Source organism: Caretta caretta, chromosome 6, assembly GCF_965140235.1.
Source record: "Caretta caretta isolate rCarCar2 chromosome 6, rCarCar1.hap1, whole genome shotgun sequence".
In the NCBI taxonomy this organism is placed as follows: Eukaryota; Metazoa; Chordata; order Testudines; family Cheloniidae; genus Caretta; species Caretta caretta.
Window position 1 is genome coordinate 100,019,406 of NC_134211.1, and position 21,308 is coordinate 100,040,713.

The 21,308-nt window shown below is 41.7% G+C and overlaps 1 protein-coding gene across 3 annotated transcripts in view; it reads right to left on the minus strand.

Moving 5' to 3' along the window:
• The window catches only part of NRDE2 (NRDE-2, necessary for RNA interference, domain containing), an 80,761-nt gene extending 60,542 nt beyond the window's left edge, over positions 1-20,219 (minus strand). For all 3 annotated transcript variants that reach the window (XR_007357399.2, XM_048855801.2, XM_048855800.2), the window contains exons 1-2: positions 20,061-20,219; positions 2,221-2,329 (exon numbers count right to left, since the gene is read on the minus strand). Coding sequence is in view for 2 of the 3 variants with exons in the window: in XM_048855801.2 (XP_048711758.2) it covers positions 2,221-2,329; positions 20,061-20,139 (188 nt within the window). In the remaining variant the exon portion in view is untranslated. The remainder of the gene's footprint in view (positions 1-2,220; positions 2,330-20,060) is intronic.
• Positions 20,220-21,308: the final 1,089 nt, after the last annotated feature.

The following is a 21,308-nucleotide window of genomic DNA, read 5'->3' on the forward strand; positions in this document are numbered from 1 at the left end:
ATCTCCTTCTCTGAGAAAGTAATAGATTTTTTAGACAAAGAAAACGCAGTGGATCTAATTTACCTAGATTTCAGTAAAGTGTTTGATACCGGGCCACATGGGGAATTATTAGTTAAATTGGAAAAGATGGGGATCAATATGAAAATTGAAAGGTGGATAAGGAATTGGTTAACAGGGAGACTACAGCGGGTCCTACTGAAAGGTGAACTGTCAGGCTGGAGGGAGGTTACCAGTGGAGTTCCTCAGGGATCAGTTTTGGGACCAATCTTATTTAATCTTTTTATTACTGACCTCAGCACAAAAAGTGGGAATGTGCTAATAAAGTCTGCGGATTACATAAAGCTGGGAGGTATTGCCAATTTAGAGAAGAACCTGGAAATCATACAGGAAGATTTGGATGACCTTGTAAACTGGAGTAATAGTAATAGGATGAAATTTAATAGTGAGACATGTAAGGTTATGCATTTAGGGATTAATAACAAAAATTTTAGTTATAAGCTGGGGACACATCAATTCGAAGTAATGGAGGAGGAGAAGGACCTTGGAGTATTGGTTGATCATAGGATAACTATGAGCCACCAATGTGATATGGCCATGAAAAAAGCTAATGCCGTCTTGGGATGCATCAGGAGAGGTATTTCCAGTAGCGATAAGGAGGTTTTAGTACCGTTATACAAGGCACTGGTGAAACCTCACCTGGAATACTGTGTGCAGTTCTGGTCTCCCATGTTTAAGAAGGATGAATTCAAACTGGAACAGGTACAGAGAAGGGCTACTAGTGTGATCCGAGGAATGGAAAACCTGACTTATGAAAGGAGACTCAAGGAGCTTGGCTTGTTTAGCTTAACTAAAAGAAGGTTGAGGGGAGATATGATTGCTCTCTATAAATATATCAGAGGGATAAATACCAGAGAGGGAGAGGAATTATTTAAGCTCAGTACCAATGTAGACACAAGGACAAATGGATATAAACTGGTCACTGGGAAGTTTAGACTCGAAATTAGACGAAGGTTTCTAACCATCAGAGAAGTGAACTTTTGGAATAGCCTTCCAAGGGAAGCAGTGGGGGCAAAAGACCTATCTGGCTTTAAGATTAAACTCGATAAGTTTATGGAGGAGATGGTATGATGGGATAACATGATTTTGGTAATTAATTGATCTTTAAATATTCATGGTAAATAGGCCTAATGGCCTGTGATGGGATGTTAGATGGGGTGGGATCCGAGTTACTACAGAAAATTCTTTCCTGGGTATCTGGCTGGTGAATCTTGCCCATATGCTCAGGGTTTAGCTGATCGCCGTATTTGGGGTCAGGAAGGAATTTTCCTCCAGGGCAGATTGGAAGAGGCCCTGGAGCTTTTTCGCCTTCCTCTGTAGCACGGGTCACGGGTCACTTCCTGGAGGATTCTCTGCTCCTTGAAGTCTTTAAACCACGATTTGAGGACTTAAATAGCTCAGACATAGGTGAGAGGTTTATCGCAGGAGTGAGTGGGTGAGATTCTGTGGCCTGCGTTGTGCAGGAGGTCGGACCAGATGATCATAATGGTTCCTTCTGACCTTAGTATCTATGAATCTATGTCGCCACTTCCAGGGAGGGACGGGCCAGGTAGGGAGCCTGCCAGCCCTGCCAACCCCCACCCCCCAGCACCCGTGGTGCCCCCAGGCCACCACCACCACCCAATGCACCTGCAGCACCCCCTGGCCATCCCCCACCCCAGGATTTAGTCAGGTATATGTAGTACAAGTCATGAACAGGTAGTACAAGTTATAAACAGGTCACAGGCTGTGAATTTTTGTTTACTGCCCGAAACTTATCCATGACTTTTACTAAAAATACCTGTGACTAAAATGTAGCCATAATCACGATCACTCAGCTACCTCCTTTCACCAAGATTAGCAGCAATTTGAATGCACCAGTGAGAAAAAGCTAAAGGAAAAGTAATTTTAAAAGGCTAATTTCTCATTACTTTAAATAAAGGGAAATGCAATAATTATTCATAATTTTCCAAATGACACAATTCTGGCTTTCTAACCAGTGAACTGAGCGACAAGGTGGGTAAGGTAATATCTTTCATTGGAACAATTTCTGTTGGTGATATAAACAGTAAACCGTGCAACGAAAAGCTACACTGTAAGCTCCTGAGTTTGGCCACACTTACACCAAAAGAAAAGTAGGACATTAGAAAAAGGCTATTTAAAAAGTTGCAAAGAACCTGCTACCTTATAAATTGTGATCTCTTAGGAGCAGGATCTGAAGCCTTTGCAGTGTGCTGGTGCAGTTTCAGTGCATCTTCTGTGGAGAAGCTTGGATTGCTAAGCCAGTCCAATTCTGCAGGTAGAGAAAAATGTGAGATCTACAACAATTTGCCTGTTGTACTCTTTAAAAGGTGCAGATTCATCTAGTCAGCAGACAACCTAATTCACAGCAAATGTCACTAAAGTCATTTATAAGAGGCAAGGATAGTAGAAAGCAATCCATGAAATTTTCACTTAGCAGACCACTGAGTTTTAGCACACTGTAAAACATTTTTAGGACCTGGAATCCTCCCATGACATGAATCTAAATTTTAAGTAAAATGCTACAAAACAATATTTAAAAGTGTAAACTGAAAAGCAAAAGAGTTTCACATACTTTAGAACTCTCTATATGGTGAATGTCAAAATCAGGCTGACCGTGGGTTTTAATGCCCCAAACAACAGACATGTAGTTACTAAAATAAAAAAATACCAGAGGACTTCAAAAGGAATGTATTGCTCTCAATATTAACAATGTTTATTATAATGCATAAATACCCGTGTTATTCAGATAGAGCTTTCCCTAGACAATATTTCAATACAAAACTCTCAACCACCATTCCTATACAGAAATTATTTTATCTTAAAAATTCTGAAAAATAATAAGATTGTGCTACAAGTAAATAAATAAATAACACTTCGTATTTATTTCCTTCAAGTATATCAAAGCACTTCATGTATACAAACTAATTATACCTCATCATACTATATGTGTGAAAAATGTTTTTAAACCCATTTTACAGATAGGGACACTCAGCAAGTTTAAGTTACTTGTACAAGTTCACATTGCAGAGCCAGAATTAGAACCCTAAATCCTAGACTTCCCCTCCTCTAACAACTAACATACCATTACCCCTGTATCAAGTGAAATCAAAGACACTCACATTTAATTCTGATATACAATATAGCACTGTAAGTGATTACTTCTCCAAAATTTTGCTTATGTCACATTTTCTGGATGATGGTAGGATATGGAAGTGGTTCACTTCCCAGGCATTTTATTGCTGGAGATCTCTGCATGAATACCAATTCTTTGTGTTTAAAAATGCATCTGTTCAGGCTACTTAATCATTGCCATAATTTTTACTTGTGCCATCAAAATTATCTCCACAACATTAGAATGGTAAAAGAGAGAAGATATGGACTTCTTTTGGAGAATAAAGAGAAGGAAAGGAACTATTCAGAAACAAAGACCTATTTTCATAAATATTCAAAATCGTAAAAAAGATGAGGAAGAATACAAAAAATATTTATTCCAGCCTTACAGAATTATGAAAAAGAGCTAGTGGAGGCAAAAAATACAGCTCACTTAAAGTTTATGCTCAAATAAATTTGTTAGTCTCTAAGGTGCCACAAGTACTCCTGTTCTTTTTAAAATACTGGCTTCTGCAGCTAACTCAGTCGTATTCACCTTCATTTTCCTGTTTGCTCATAATCTGGAAAAGAAAAACAAGCTTTCCTGCTTTCTCAGGTCCCAAATGATTTCTCAATTTGGAATGAATTAGTCCTAAGGAAGAAAATATTCTTTCTACACCAGCAGAAGAAGCTACTGCTGTTAAAAGTGAGATTATCACTTCAACAGTCTCTGAATCCAAGTGCTTAAGTGACTTCCACCAGTTCACTGGTGTGGCTTTCTTTAAAACATCATCAGCAAACATATATTTCTTGAATGGTTCTTATTCCCAAACTGGGTCTCTTTTACAGCCTGCATCTATTATAGGTTTTCCCTTCTAGTGAGAGAATGGTATGGTAGATCTCAAATCAATGAAGGCTGCACTAAGAAAGACCTTAAGACTTCCGGAATACGCTGCTCAAACAGTTTCACTTTTATTTCTACTGCCTGTCCCTCCCTTCTCACATTTTTCTCCAGACTTCTTCTCCTCGTCCAGACCCTATTCCGCCCCCAACAATCTTCTATTCATTGAACTTTTTGAAACTTTGCACTTTTAGAGAGAGGTAAGGGATTGACTCTGTGTACACAAATTTGTAAAGGGACAATAGGGTTTAAGTCTGTTATTTCTCACCTCTATATATTATTTATTTAAAAACATTTTTGCTGTTAACAAGCATGTTCTCTCTGGAGACACTAATCCACAGTTTGAGAACTGCAAAACTAAGCATCTCTGATGGTCCCTTCTAGACTGAGCACTGAGTCCCATTGGGTAGATAGAAAGATTAACCTAAATAATCTATACAGAAGCCCCTGAAACCCCATAATCCATGAACTATTGGAACTCATTTACAAAACTTTTCTTAAATGTTACATGAATATATTGTTTCATACTACAGAATTAGAATTTATAATCCTATTCCATGATGAGAGATCTTTGAGCTATAATGTATCTTAATTAAAACTATCTTTAGATTGGTTTTTTTCTTCAAAAAGCATTTTATCAAAAAAATCCGATTTAACTCACAAAAATAATTGATTTATATCCACGCTGTAAGGGAGTGAATAAAAAAGAATTTCAAAATGAAAAAACAAGATTAAGCAGGTTAAAACTTAGAATTGATGCATTAACACACGGAGTTGCCCAAAAACAGTCAATTGCAGCAAAAAAGGGCACTCCTGCAATCCATTTGGCATGCAAACAAAAATAACAGACACTGGGGGAACAAATTCAGGTTTTGCAAGAGCAAGTAACAACGCCTGCTCTCCTCTCAGAGACAGGATAAAAACCAGGGCTGCAGGTTCCCAACTGCTTTAACCTATGGAGCCACACTCCTCGCTCAAATCTAAAAATATAACCTTCTTTCTCAAATATTTTTACATACTGGTTAAGTTTTCCTTTATATCTTTTCTCAGTTTGCTAAACTCGCTGCTACTGCCTGTACCTTAATATATCTTGATAGAGTTAATCTAGGTTGCTCCCAACCTCTTCCTCTGCACTACCACTCTCTCTCTTTGTTTTAAAAATTGAAGTTTTTAAAGAAACCTCCAAAAGATAAAGCAGCTGAAAAAAAAAAAACAACAAAGAGAAAACAAGGTAAAAACTTTACTTTAAATAAATCCAGTAAATTAATTATTTTAACCCTTCAGGAATACAACAACTGGAATTACTCCTAACTTTCTTGAAGATATGGTTGCAAAGCAACAGACAAGCAGACTGTTTCTAATCCTAAGCACTAACTAATATTTGAAACATGGGCATTCCTTATTTCCATACAGCAGAGCTTTAATATAAAGTTTATATAAAGTAATGAAATATCATAGAATCACAGAATATCAGGGTTGAAAGGGACTTCAGGAGGTCATCTAGTCCAACCCCCTGCTCAAAACAGGACTCAAAACCCCCTGCTCAATCCCCAACTAAATCATCCCAGCCAGGGCTTTGTCACGCCTGACCTTAAAAATATCTAAGGAAGGAGATTCCACCACCTCCCTAGGTAACGCATTCCAGAGTTTCACCACCCTCCTAGTGAAAACGTTTTTCCTAATATCCAACCTAAATCTCCCCCACTGCAACTTGAGACCATTACTCCTTGTTCTGTCATCTGCTACCACTGAGAACAGTCACCCCCTTTCAGGTAGTTGAAAGCAGCTATCAAATCCCCCCTCATTCTTCTCTTCTGCAGACTAAACATCCCCAGCTCCCTCAGCCTCTCCTCAGAAGTCATGTGTTCCAGTCCCCTAATCATTTTTGTTGCCCTCCGCTGGACTCTTTCCAATTTTTCCACATCCTTCTTGTAGTGTGGGGCCCAAAACTGGACACAGTACTCCAGATGAGGCCTCACCAATGTCAAATAGAGGGAAACGATCACATCCCTCGATCTGCTGGCAATGCCCCTACATATACATCCCAAAATGCCATTGGCCTTCTTGGCAACAAGGGCACACTGTTGACTCATATCCAGCTTCTCGTCCACTGTCACCCCTAGGTCCTTTTCTGCAGAACTGCTGCCGAGCCATTCGGTCCCTAGTCTGTAGCGGTGCATGGGATTCTTCCGTCCTAAGTGCAGGACTCTGCACTTGTCCTTGTTGAACCTCATCAGATTTCTTTTGGCCCAATCCTCCAATTTGTCTAGGGCCCTCTGTATCCTATCCCTACCCTCCAGCGTATCTCCTCCCAGTTTAGTGTCATCTGCAAACTTGCTGAGGGTGCAATCCACACCATCCTCCAGATCATTTATGAAGATATTCATGAACAAAACCGGACCCAGGACCGACCCTTGGGGCACTCCACTTGATACCGGCTGCCAACTAGACATGGAGCCATTAATCACTACCCGTTGAGCCCGACAATCTAGCCAACTTTCTACCCACCTTATAGTCCATTCATCCAGCCCATACTTCTTTAACTTGCTGGCAAGAATACTGTGGGAGACCATGTCAAAAGCTTTGCTAAAGTCAAGGAACAACACGTCCACTGCTTTCCCCTCATCCACAGAGCCAGTTATCTCATCACAGAAGGCAATTAGATTAGTCAGGCATGATTTGCCCTTGGTGAATCCATGCTGACTGTTCCTGATCACTTTCCTCTCCTCCAAGTGCTTCAGAATGGATTCCTTGAGGACCTGCTCCATGATTTTTCCAGGGACTGAGGTGAGGCTGACTGGCCTGTAGTTCCCAGGATCCTCCTTCTTCCCTTTTTTAAAGATGGGCACTACATTAGCCTTTTTCCAGTCGTCCGGGACTTCCCCGATCGCCATGAGTTTTCAAAGATAATGGCCAGTAGCTCTGCAATCACATCCACCAACTCCTTTAGCACTCTTGGATACAGCGCATCCGGCCCCATGGACTTGTGCTCGTCCAGCTTTTCTAATTAGTCCCGAACCACCTCTTTCTCCCCAGAGGCCTGGTCACCTCCTCCCCATGCTGTGCTGCCCAGTGCAGTAGTCTGGGAGCTGACCTTGTTCGTGAAGACAGAGGCAAAAAAAGCATTGAGTACATTAGCTTTTTCCACATCCTCGGTCTCTAGGTTGCCTCCCTCATTCAGTAAGGAGCCCACACTTTCCTTGACTTTCTTCTTGTTGCTAATATACCTGAAGAAACCCTTCTTGTTACTCTTAACATCGCTTGCTAGCTGCAACTCCAGGTGTGATTTGGCCTTCCTGATTTCACTCCTGCATGCCCGAGCAATATTTTTATACTCATCCCTGGTCATTTGTATAATCTTCCACTTCTTGTAAGCTTCTTTTTTGTGTTTAAGATCAGCAAGGATTTCACTGTTAAGCCAAGCTGGTCACTTGCCATATTTACTATTCTTTCTACGCATCGGGATGGTTTGTCCCTGTAACCTCAATAAGGATTCTTTAAAATACAGCTTAAGTTAAGTTACTAAATTAGTAACACAAATTTGGCAAATGATATGAATTTTTATCAATGTTTATTAAAAGTTTTAAATAAAAAGGTAATAACTTGCTTATTTAAGTGTTTAATGCTTTTATCTGCTTGTTTTTGTTTTAAATGCATTGTTTTAATGACTAAATTCTTTATGCCTTATAACCTTTTTTTAAAAATATAAATGGTACCACATTATTTTAATATTATGGTTGGGGTCCATCATAACCATCATAATATTATTACTATTTTTTCCAAAGTTTAAGAAGGTTTCAGTTATAAATATATGCCTCAACAAATAATGCAACTGCAAACAAAAAGAATTCTCTTTTATTAATCCCAGTTTTGGGAGAGGATTATTTTTTATTCAAAGAAAACAAATATCAATTTCTTGTTTGCGTTTATAATTGATAAACTTGTTTGCACTTTTAAATATAGTTATAAGAATGTCATAAATAATAATTTATGCATAAAGCTAACCAAACAATTTCAACAGGTTTCCACCTTTGGCTCCCAAACACAATAAAGCAGGGGTGGGCAAATCTGGACCTCGAGCTCCTGCTGGGGAGTGGGGTCCGGGGCTTGCCCCGCTCCAGCCAGAGAGCAGGGTCGGAGGCCGCTCCACACAGCTCCCGGAAGCCGCGGCATGCCCCGCTCCAGCTCCTACATGAAGGGGCAGCCAGACGGCTCCGCTCTGCATGCTGCCCCCGCCCCAGGCGCCGCCCCTGCAGCTCCCATTGAACTGCGGCCAATGGGACTTGCAGGGGTGGTGCCTGCGGACAGGGCAGAGCTGCCTGGATGAACCTCCGCATAGGAGCTGGAGAAAGGACATGCTGCTGCTTCCAGGAGCCGCTTGAGGTAAGCGGCGCCCAGAGCCTGCACCCCTGAGCCTCCCCCTGCGCCCCAACCCCCTGCCCCACCCTCCCCAGCCCGGAGCCCCCTCCTGCACCTGAACTCCTCATTTCTGGCCGCACCCCGGAGCCTGCACCCCCAACCAGAGCCCTCCCACACCCCAACCCCAATTCTGTGAGCATTCATGGCCCGCCATACAATTTCTATTCCCAGATGTGACCCTCAGGCCAAAAAGTTTGCCCACCCCTGCAATAAAGTGTCATAAAAATTTAACACCCTCAAAGTGTTTGCATGAACTTGCATTTAAAATGTATTTTGGTTTAATTGTTATACACTCTTCTTTTTTGTTAGGTAGTGGTTGTTAAAGTTTATGATTCTAAATAGTTAAAAGTGGAATTGGTATCACAAGCAAATTAACTCTAAAAAGCTTGGTAAAAATTATGTTACTAACTCTTTTGTAAAACAGAGTGCTCAGCAGGGAAAAGCATTACACCTTCTCACAGAAGATTGTGAGCATCTATTTTAGAAGTTAAGTATTACATTTAGTATTAAATATTACTAATGCACCTCAAGTGAAAAATGAATGTCTATACAACTGCAAAAGTATAGCTTTGTTATAAAAGACTTGGTCTCTATTACACTGTAAACACACTAAGTTAATAAGTGTATTAAATTTGGGTTACTGAAAACAAGAAGAAATGTAAAAACAAAACAAAAAAAACTTTATTATGTTCACTAACTAGCTGTTTAAGGTTGCATCCCACAGACCAAAGACACCAGAAGATATCACACCACAAAAACACCAGACGATATCAGTGTACAGTGAAGGAAGCCCCAAGAAAAGAAAAATGAAGTGCTTTATAAGTAAGAGACTGGTCAACTACACCTCGGTCTACCATATATGAACAATTAAATTGGCAATCAGCTAGAAATCACTAGCTAGATCAGGTTAAACTGTCATTTAATTTGAATTTGGCTATTGTGTAAAAGCAACTGTATTATTGCAGTATTACTGCTGTATTGTATTATTGCTGTACAGCATTTACAATGTGAATAACTTTGCAAAGCTGTTTAACCAACACACTAGTAAAAATTAACAAATGAACGGCACCAAGGAAAAAACATATTGGTAAAATTAATCATTAAGTTACATAGAAACTATAAATTGTGTAAACAAATTCCCTGTTAGTACCAGTCATAATTTGGATCAGTAACATTGCATCCTAACTGAGGCACATGTTATTCAAAACAATCTTGTTCAGTGTCTGAGTACCAATACTAAATCCTGACACAGCAATGTTGGATAAATTGGTTACTGTCCATTCAGTAGTTATCTGGAAGACAGCAGCTATAAGAAACAACTGAATCTATGTCAGCTACTGGTAAATCACATAGCAATGCAATGAATGGAACACAGAAGCTAGCCACTCCAGTTTCCTGCCCAGCAAAGCTTATCCCAGAGGGTGACAACCAGCAGTAAGGGTAACATATAACATGGATGGACAGTACTGTAGCTAATTACAAGAAATTATATATAAAGGCCTCATTTGTAATGTCACTACTCCAAATTTCTGTTTTACTTTTTATATACATAGCACTGTGGGACATACTGTAATAATAATGCCTATCCCAGTATTTCAAAACACTCAACCTACTACTAGGTAGTAACTGTAACTGCCCAAATAGGGATCTGTTGCTATCTACGGTACCAAAGTAAAACAGTCAGACTACACCACCAGATTGGAAAAGGATTATTATGCTTGGATACGAGGTGGTGTCATATGTATATATACATACTATACCTATATACCCAATAGGCCCATATACACTACAAATACCATATCCATATAAGTTTATTATTTGGGAGTGCCCCCAAAGCTCAATCATAACACTACACTATATAATTGCTTAAATAAATGCATATAGTTATAGCATACCCTCCTAGGAAGCAAAAAATGCACCAAACCTAGTGTAAAGGATCTATTTAGCTATTAATCAACGTTTTAATGGTTATATCAACCAATAAGAAAGAATCTTTCTTTAGAAAAAAATGAAGTACAAATTGAAAGTTGATTTAAATCAATCCACTCTGGTGGGACATATGTTGGAAAATTTCCATGTAAGTGACCTTTAAAGATATTTGACTCAGCCATCAACAATGTTACTCAAGCCAGGTAGGAAACAAGGTGTCATAAATATAAAGGGAAGGGTAAACTCCTTTAAAATCCCTCCTGGCCAGAGGAAAAACCCTTTCACCTATAAAGGGTTAAGAAGCTAGGATAACCTCGCTGGCACCTCACCAAAATGACCAATGAGGAGACAAGATACTTTCAAACCTGGAGGTGGGGGAGAAACAAAGGTTCTCTCTGTCTGTTTGATGCTTTTACTGGGAACAGGAAAGGAATGGAGTCTTAGAATTTAGTAAGTAATCTAGCTAGATATGCGTTAGATTCTGTTTTGTTTAAATGGCTGATAAAATAAGCTGTGCTGAATGGAATGTATACTCCCGTTTTTCTGGGGTTTTTTGTAACTTAAGGTTTTGCCGAGAGGGATTCTCTATGTTTTGAACTGATTACTCTGTAAGGTATTTACCATCCTGATTTTATAGAGATGATTCTTTTACTTTTTCTTCTATTAAAATTCTTCTTTTAAGAACCTGATTGCTTTTTCATTGTTCTTAAGATCCAAGGGTTTGGGTCTGTGTTCACCTATGCAAATTGGTGAGGATTTTTATCAAGCCTTCCCCAGGAAGGGGGGTGTAGGGTTTGGGAGGATTTTGGGGGGAAAAGACGTTTCCAAGCGGGCTCTTTCCCTGTTATATATTTGTTAGACCCTTGGTAGTGGCAGCAATAAAGTCCAAGGGCAAAAGGTAAAATAGTTTGTACCTTTGGGAAGTTTTAACCTAAGCTGGTAAAAATAAGCTTAGGTGGTTTTCATGCAGGTCCCCACATCTGTACCCTAGAGTTCAGAGTAGGGAAGGAACCTTGACACAAGGAATTTCACAGGCTGAAGTATTGTCTTACACAGTCCCTGTAACTGAAGTACTTCAGAACTGATATATAAGAAGAACTAACTCTAAAGAGAATGCTTCTTAGGGCATGTCTACGCTGTGATAAAAGACACGCAATGCAGCCACAGCTGGCCCTGGTCAACTGACTCGGACTTGCAGGGGTCAAGCTGCAGGGCTACAAAAATATAGTGTACACGTTCAGGCTCAAGCTGCAGTCCCTATGTTTTCCAGGAAATATCAAGAGTGGTTGATTCTGGGCTAGTCCTGCAGTCTTTCTACATTCAAGATCCATGGAACTTCAACATACACTCATCACAATTGCATAATGAGGACCTAAAGCAGTAATTAAGTCAATGCCACACAGTGTGCTGGAAAAAGAGACAGCCTTATTTCCTAATTTTTATCACTGAAATACATATTCATAAATAGGAACTGCTCTTATCAACTTCTGCCATAACATCAATGTTCTTTCCATGTGCTTTTGGGGTGCTTTTGTTTCTGGGAAAGTGGGGGGAGGGAGATAGGAACTGCCCCAAAAAGTTGTTTGATCCCTTGGTCATACTCTGATCTCATTTATACTTGTGTAATCCAGAATAACTGCACTGACTTCAACGGTATTATTCTGGATTTACAGAATTTTAATGATTTGGTCCTTCATGTATATGACCTTTTCATTATTTATTTGTTCACACAAACACACAGTAGAATCTGTAAAGTGCCTATTTTGACTTGTGCAATATTACCCAGATGAACATAATGAAAGAGAAAACTGACCGACTGGTAAAGATTCTAGTTGTGCAGCTATGTGGCATAACAGCACAGGACTGGAAATAAGTCAGTTCACCCTCCTTAAAATCATTACACCTATCCCACGGGATATTTTGAACACATTTATATTTTTGGCCATATGCCTAACAATGTACTTGAGAATTACAGGTATTCTGTATAACCACACAGCTTCCCTTAATAAATTATTGCTTACCTACATAATAAAATATGTAATAACTCACTATTGAGTCATTTATTTTGGCTGAAATACTTTTCATAAGTTTGTATAAAAAGTAATTACTGCACAGTAAATACTTTTACATTTCATGTCTGATTTTAATTTTAAATATTGACAATAATACTTTGTACTTAATAGTAGAAAGTGTTCTGATCATTTGCATTATATAAAGTACTAGCTTCATTTTACAAATGGCATAGTGAAGCTAAGTGATTTGTCCAAAGTCAGAGACTGTTGATACAACGTTCAGAACCCAGGCGTTCCAACTCCTAATCTGTTAAACAACAGTGCCTCAGAAATTCTTCCTAAACAAATAAGGCATCTTACCACCACTGAAGTGAAGGAAATCTGTGTCACTGACTAGAATAGGTACAGAATCAGGCCCTTAAACAAATAACGTGGATAGGTGCTAAGTGATAGTTTACAATAAAACCATTTGAGATGTAAAATGGTAAAAGTACCCCAATAAGGGGAAAAATATTTTTGCATTACCAATCTTATTATTAGAACATAAGAACGGCAATACAGGGTCAGACCAAAGGCCCATCTAGCCCAGTATCCTGTCTTCCAAAAGTGGCCAATGCCAAGTGTCCTGAGGGAATAAATAGAACTGGTAATCATCAAGTGATCCATCCCCTACCGCCCATTCCCAGCTTCTGGAAAACAGAGGCTAGGGATACCGTCCCTCCATTCTGTTATATGGGGCCTGATTTTTAGGGACCATTGCTCCTCGTGACTACAATGGGAGTTGTAGGTGCGCTGTACCGCTGAAAATCTGAGTCTTAAAACCGTAAAATAACAATGCATGAGGGTCTCTTTACCTCTGAATTAGTTAATTACAAACACTGTTCCCTGAACTGTTTACGTTATTGACTACATCACTCTTGATGCCAGTGCACAGAGAACTAAAAAAAGGCAGCAATGGATAGAAACCACAAAAAAGCATAGGGCTGGTCAACACACAAATTTGCACTAAAATTGCAAATTAAAACAAATTTAATTATTTATTTTATTTTTTTGTGCCAGTCTGTGATTACAACAATAGGAATGAAAATGCGATTTCAAATCAAAACTGCTTTAGTTATTTCAGTTCAAGTTTATTTCTTTGCAGAAATCAGTAGAATTATACGCTCAAGCATTAGGTGTGGTGAGAACATTTTAAATGAAGGAACATCAGGTCAGGTAAATCCCTAAATCAAAGATTTTAATATAAACAAAACATTAATAGATCATTTTTTAAACACTATTTCCTGTTTGGAAAGAGGTTGGTGAGCTGTTGTGATGACATCACAAGCAGGGGTCATCAGAGAAACAGTGAGGAAACTGATTGACTGTAGGAACAAAAATGTACTTAATCCATTACTCAGTCAGTTTGGGTGAAGGGTGAGACCAAAGCTCAGTAGATGGGAGGGAATAGGGAAACCATCTCACTTTGGGAGGGTGGAAGATTGTTATCAAATCTAATATTTCTAAATTTAAAAAGTTGCTCAAAGGGTGAGACCCACACTCTAAAAACAAAAAATGGAAAGAAAAAAGAAATTGATATTCCCTTTTCATGTGTATTTCTCAAGATGACTGTCCAAAAAAATTAGGGAAAAATATAAAAAAGGTAGCATTCTCACTGTGAGCCATTATTAACAAACATTCCAAATACTGCAGATCTAAAACATTTAAAACATGAACCTGAAATGAACTTTAACTGGAAGGATCTGTTATACCTAGAACAGGTGAAGGCACCCACTAAAATCAATGGGATTGCTCACAAAAGTAAAAGGACACAGGTATCGTTCAGTTTCTGATTCTTTACATTCCCATTTTAGGGCCTGTGACTCATGGCCAGAAAAGGTTAAACATCCTGCAAAATAAATGACTCAAATTCAACCCTTAAAGACATGTGGGGAGATAATGTTTGTGGTTTTGTGTGCTTACATATATATAGGTAGTGGTCAACAATGTAATCAACAGTCCCTGTCTATGCTGTATTCTGATAACTCAGAGATCAAAAGAACATCCTAGCATTTACATTCATTGTAAACATGGGACATCGCTGTATTCATCTCTCTTTGAAATATATATCAAATCATCTATGAATGGTGGAGGAACAGGCGATTGCCTTATGTTAATTTGTATAGCTAAGTACCCGTGATGGACCTCCTTCAAAGTCAGCCTAATTCCTATTGTTCCCTGAGGGACTCCGATTTGTCAAAGAAGACTTGAAATTGTATAAAAGTTCTTTGGGTCCTGATCCTGTTTATCTCAGATCTGCTTAAGCTTCATCATAGGAAGTTTGAGTCACAAGATGAGACAGCAGTTAACCCGGTACACCCTGGATGTGATACAGGACTATAACCTATGGACTAAACTCTAAAAACTCTTTACAACTACAAAGCTCACCATCTCTGCTATGTATCTGAGCCTCAAGAATTGAACTCATGTATATATGTATATTGATCTTTTAACCTATACTCGCTTTTCTTTTTTAATAAATTTTAGTTTACTTAATAAGAATTAGCAGGAAATGTATATTTGAGTAAAATCTGGAATATTCATTAACCTGGGAGGTAATGTGTCTGATCCTTTGGGATTGGTAGAACCTTTTCTTCTATATGATGAAATAAGATTTTCAGAAATCTTCATCTTAGTTGACTTGGATACCTGGATGGAGGTCTGAGGCGGGTTACTTTAAGGGAACTGTGTTTCTGGGCAACCAGTGAGGTAATAAAGAAGCTGTTTTGTGTAAATCTAAGTATTGAAATATCCACCAGCTTTGGGGATTGACTGCCTCATTCTTTGCAGTTCACCCTAATTGAGTGACCTCAGTTGGCCTCCACTGGGATTCCAGTAACAGGACCTTTTATCAAAGGCAATTTGACCTTTAGAAATGATTATATAAACATATTAATTCCTTGACTATGTCCACAGCTCAATCTTGCCTGTGTAGACAAGACCAAATTGTGTTTTAAACTTGTAGAATCATGGTAGAAACTCCAACTCCATCCCCGGTACAATCAATGTACTTGCATAGATGCCCCCTAAATCATCATTTATACCAGCCAGATGTTAAAAATTCTCTTGCTATTCTGTACAAAATGGTAAACCATGCTGACCTAATACTTTGGGGAGAATTAAACAACTATTCCATTACATAACACGTACCTAGTTAAAGCCTACTTGTAAATAATCTCCAGTGAAATACTGGGCTGGGAACAAATATTTGAACCGCTTTTAATTCCTCACATCTCATCATCATTAACCTAAAATTGTACGGTTTTCAAGGAAGGGACTTCACTTTAATACAACTTTTTAAAACACCTGGCATATTGTTGGTCTGTATAATTTGTGTTAAAATTTATTTTTTCCTATTGTTTTCCATGTTCATGGGCATAACACCAGAAAGATAATGCATTAGACTCTTTCTACCCTTCCCACCTGAAAAAACCTCCCAGTACCTGACAGCAGAGTCAATGTTCAAGAATCTCAAATCAAGCTTTTTTGCTTTGCAAACATCTATAAGTCTGGTTCTAGCACAAATTGTGGGACCTAGTGATACTTTTCATTTTTAAAGCACCTTTCACTGGAGGATCTTAAGGCACATTATAACATACAGCCCCAATCTTATAAGTACTACAGACTGCCATCAAGGGGCTGCTCACATTAGTAAACAGTATGTTTAGTAGTAAACTTCTGCAGAATTGGGTCCTAATTAAACTTCATAACATCCCTTCACTTCACTCACCACTAAATCGCAGTGCCCTCTAGAGTACAAAATGACACAGCAAAAGTTTCAGACAGGAAGTCAAACTATCAAAATCCAAATAAAACAGAGGGGAAAGCATAGGTAGGCAGAATGCAATTACCCAAAATGAAATCTGGCCAGAGTACCAGAGTTAATACCCCAGCTCTTACAAAAAAAAAATGCATAGAGATATTAAATGATCACAAAGAGCACCTCAGTTTTATGTATCATCTAAAAAATGACACATTCAGCAGCACAATGGCCCCTACACCCAGGAAGGACACTGGCTCCAAGGAAAGAGTGCCATCTTTCATCACCACCACATTCTACAGTACCTAGTTCTCAGACAAGTATTCATTTTATTCTATTAAATTTGTGAAATTTGATGGGATCACAGTTTATGGTGGTATAACAGTTATTTCTGTTTAATATTTAATGTTTTATAACATTACTAAAATATGCTCAATCTGTTAATTAGTGGAAGCTGATAATTTATAGAAGACATTTCCACAAATTCTGGAAAAGTAATGATGTGTTAGTTTGCTAATCACTTTCTATCTCTACCTCTCCAAGCTCAGACACAAAAAATGAATTAGCACTGAGCTTCTTAGGTTGAAATATAGCTAAAATATTTGTACTCAATTTTCAGAATTAGGAGGGGGTTAAAAACCAAAAGAAAATACAGCAGAAAGTGCAATGTAATTGAACGATTCCCTCTTAAAGTGTCAATATTTCTAAAATGAATGATTTCTTTAAAAAATTACTTGTGGACAAAATTGTGGTCTAGAAATAGTGCTAAAAAAGAGAATCCAAATCTGAATTTCAGTCTCAACCTCTTGTTCTATATGCCTTCAACTCTATAAAATGAAAGATTGTTGTGGGGACATGAGGTCCATACACAGTAAGGTTAAGTGAAGGTCACAATCCTGCAAGTTACAATGTGTGGGCAGAGCCCTGCACCCATGAAAAACCCTACTGGATCTCCACATGGGCACAGAGGTCTTCCCATGCATTGTAATTTGCAGGACTGGGACTTTAACCAGTACCATCCATCCTGTCCAGGTTTCATTACCCAACAAGGTCCCCCAATGTGGCTAAAAAGTCCCCTCATTGTGAGGGCAGCACCAAAAGTTACAGTACCATCTAGTGGAAGCACAGTATGGTGTATAACAGCAGTTCTCAGACAGAGGTCCAAGGCCCCAAGGGGGGCAGCGAGCAGATTTCAGGGGGTCAGCCAAAATAAACAAAAGCGCAGGACGGGGTTAGAGTTGCTGGGATCTGGGGCAGAAAGCAGAGCCCCAATGCCCAGGGCTGAATCCTGAGCAACTTAGCTTTGCAAAGCCCCCTGCGTCATGGTGCCCAGACAATTACATTGCTACCCCTAATGCCGGCTTGGCTTTTAATCTACTGGATATGCAGAAAAAACAATTGTTGTGGCACAAGTGGACCACTGAGTTTTTCTAGCATGTTGGGTGGGTTTCAGAAAGAAAAAGGTTGAGAACCGCTACTGCAGGGATCAGCAACCTTTAGTACGCAGCCCGCCCTAGTAAGCCCCCCAACACATCCCTCGACCCGCGCCACTTCCTGCAGCCCCCATTGGCCTGGAGGGGTGAACCGCAGCCAGTGGGAGCTGCGATCGGCCGAACATGCAGATGCGGCAGGTAAACAAACCAGCCCGCGTGCCAAAGGTTGCCGATCCCTAGAATCATAGAATATAAGGGTTGGAAGGGACCCCAGAAGGTCATCTAGTCCAACCCCCTGCTCAAAGCAGGACCAATTCCCAGTTAAATCATCCCAGCCAGGGCTTTGTCAAGCCTGACCTTAAAAACCTCTAAGGAAGGAGATTCTACCACCTCCCTAGGTAACGCATTCCAGTGTTTCACCACCCTCATAGTGAAAAAGTTTTTCCTAATATCCAATCTAAACCTCCCCCACTGCAGCTTGAGACCATTACTCCTCGTTCTGTCATCTGATACCATTGAGAACAGTCTAGAGCCATCCTCTTTGGAACCCCCTTTCAGGTAGTTGAAAACAGCTATCAAATCCCCCCTCATTCTTCTCTTCTGCAGGCTAAACAATCCCAGCTCCCTCAGCCTCTCCTCATAACTCATGTGTTCCAGACCCCTAATCATTTTTGTTGCCCTTCGCTGGACTCTCTCCAATTTATCCACATCCTTCTTGAAGTGTGGGGCCCAAAACTGGACACAGTACTCCAGATGAGGCCTCACCAATGTCGAATAGAGGGGAACGATCACGTCCCTCGATCTGCTCGCTATGCCCCTACTTATACATCCCAAAATGCCATTGGCCTTCTTGGCAACAAGGGCACACTGCTGACTCATATCCAGCTTCTCGTCCACTGTCACCCCTAGGTCCTTTTCCGCACCACTGCTGCCTAGCCATTCGGTCCCTAGTCTGTAGCTGTGCATTGGGTTCTTCCGTCCTAAGTGCAGGACCCTGCACTTATCCTTATTGAACCTCATCAGATTTCTTTTGGCCCAATCCTCCAATTTGTCTAGGTCCTTCTGTATCCTATCCCTCCCCTCCAGCGTATCTACCACTCCTCCCAGTTTAGTATCATCCGCAAATTTGCTGAGAGTGCAATCCACACCATCCTCCAGATCATTTATGAAGATATTGAACAAAACCGGCCCCAGGACCGACCCTTGGGGCACTCCACTTGATACCGGCTGCCAACTAGACATGGAGCCATTGATCACTACCCGTTGAGCCCGACAATCTAGCCAGCTTTCTACCCACCTTGTAGTGCATTCATCCAGTCCATACTTCCTTAACTTGCTGACAAGAATACTGTGGGAGACCGTGTCAAAAGCTTTGCTAAAGTCAAGAAACAATACATCCACTGCTTTCCCTTCATCCACAGAACCAGTAATCTCATCATAGAAGGCGATTAGATTAGTCAGTATATATGTATAACACAGGAGGCCGGGCTCTCGTGGAAAAAATTGCAGGTGTCACTATTTTAGGTTCTCTCTGCAATCATCTTACTGTCTCACACAAAAATTATAGGTTTCAGAGTAGCAGCCGTGTTAGTCTGTATTCGCAAAAAGAAAAGGAGTACTTGTGGCACCTTAGAGACTAACCAATTTTCCACTGAATGCATCCGATGAAGTGAGCTGTAGCTCACGAAAGCTTATGCTCAAATAAATTTGTTAGTCTCTAAGGTTCACAAGTCCTTCTGTTCTTTTTACAAAAATGATAGTTTCTGTAGATAAAACTATATTTGTGTTGTGGACCTGGGTAAACGGAATAAAGACCAACTTTGTCCAAAGTTAACACAACCTGGACAAAGAACAGAGGGGAACAGATGTGTACCCCGAGGGGAGGGCCTGAAAATCGGCAAAGTTCATGGTGTTGTTAGATCGCCATACCCCCAGCGCAGTCACAAGTTAGGGGGAGGTGTGCCAGAGGATTGGTAGCCTTCTCACACGCCAGCTTCTTTCCAGCAGCAGCCTCACTGCAAACCCGCGTATTACAGCTCAGTAAGTGCGCTCACGGGTACCAACTGCAGGGCATAAAACGGGGGCCACCTTGACAGCCGGGCATAACTGACACCCCCACACGTGGGCAGCAGGCACCTGCGTGTATCTGATGCCGCCGCTTTCGCCGTCCCCTCAGGGGTCCGCGCCCGGCACCCACCTCCACGCACGGAGCAGCAGAAGCGGGGCCGCCCCTTGGAGGGAGCGTGTGTGCAGGGCTGGCACCGGGGGGCTGCTGCGAGGGGAGCGCTGGGCGGGGAGGGGTCTCCATGGGGAGCAGGAGACCCAGCAGGGTTTCTAGGTGGAGGGGGGCGTGAGCAGAGGGACCGGGGCTGGCAGAGCACTAGGCCGCTGATGCCGGCCCCCTAGGAGGACGTTACCTCTCCTGGAGCCCTCGCTACCGCTGGCTGGCGTCTCCCCGGACTCTGCGGCGCCGGCAAAGGCCGGGAAAAGAGCCATGGGCTGAACCACACCTTCCTCCCCTCTGGCTTCCCAAGGAGACCCCGGCCACCACAACGAGGCAAGATGGCGCTGCTCGCTGCCCTAGCATGCTGGGAAATGTAGTCCTGCCTGCCCCTGCTCCCAAAATGGCGTCGGGGGGAAGACGCCTGGGCAGTCTCCTCGCGATCGTCCAATCGCTTCCCCGCCACTGGATTTTGGGAGAGGGAGGAGTTTGCTCAACAGTTTAGGCCTGACACCCTCTGGGGCTCTCTCAGTGTTGGAGAGAGAAATTCCCCTCTTCAGCCCTGACTCCACTCCACACACCGTGGGGTACTGCTGCTTAGGAAAACACTTAAGTGCCTTGATTTCCACGGATAAAAAGCTCTATTTTGATATATGAATGTGCAGTCTCCACACACCTGTCCCTGCAGTTCTTCTCTGGCTCATAGGTGCAGAGGGGAAGCAAACGAGGGTGACCATGTGTCCGGTTTTTTACCAGAACACCTGGGCGAAAAGGGACCCTTGTGGCTCCGGTCAGCACCACTGACCAAGTCATTAGAAGTCTGGTCTGCGGGGCTAAGGCAGGCTAGTCCCTACATGTCCTGGCTGGCACCACATTGCACCCCACAAGTGGCCAGCAGGTCCAGCTCCTAGGCACGGGGTCCATGGGGCTCTGTGCGCTGTCCCGAGCACCTGCTCCACACCAGCCAATGGGAGCTGGGGTGGGACGGTGCCTGTGGGCTAGAGCAGTGTGTGGAGCCTCCTGGCCCCCCACACCAAGGACCCAGATCTGCTGGCTGCTTCCAGGATGTAACACAGAGCCAGGACAGGCAGGGAGCCTGCCTTAGCCCTGCTGCACCACTGACGGGGAGCCGCCTGAGGTAAGCCCGCACCTCAACCCCCTGCCCCAGCCCTGAGCCCCCACAAACCCGGAGCCCCCTCCTGCATCCCAAACCTCTCATCCCTGGCCCCACCCCAGAGCCCTCAGCCCCCGGCAATTCAACCCTCTGCCCCACCCCAGAGCCTCCTCCCACACCCTGAACCCCTCATCCCTGGCCCCACCCCAGAGCCCTCACCCCCTCCTGCACCCCAATCCTCTGCCTCAACCTGCAGCCCCCTCCTACATTCCAAATCTCCACACACACCCCCAGCCTGGAGCCCCCTCCTGCACTCCAAACCTCTCATGC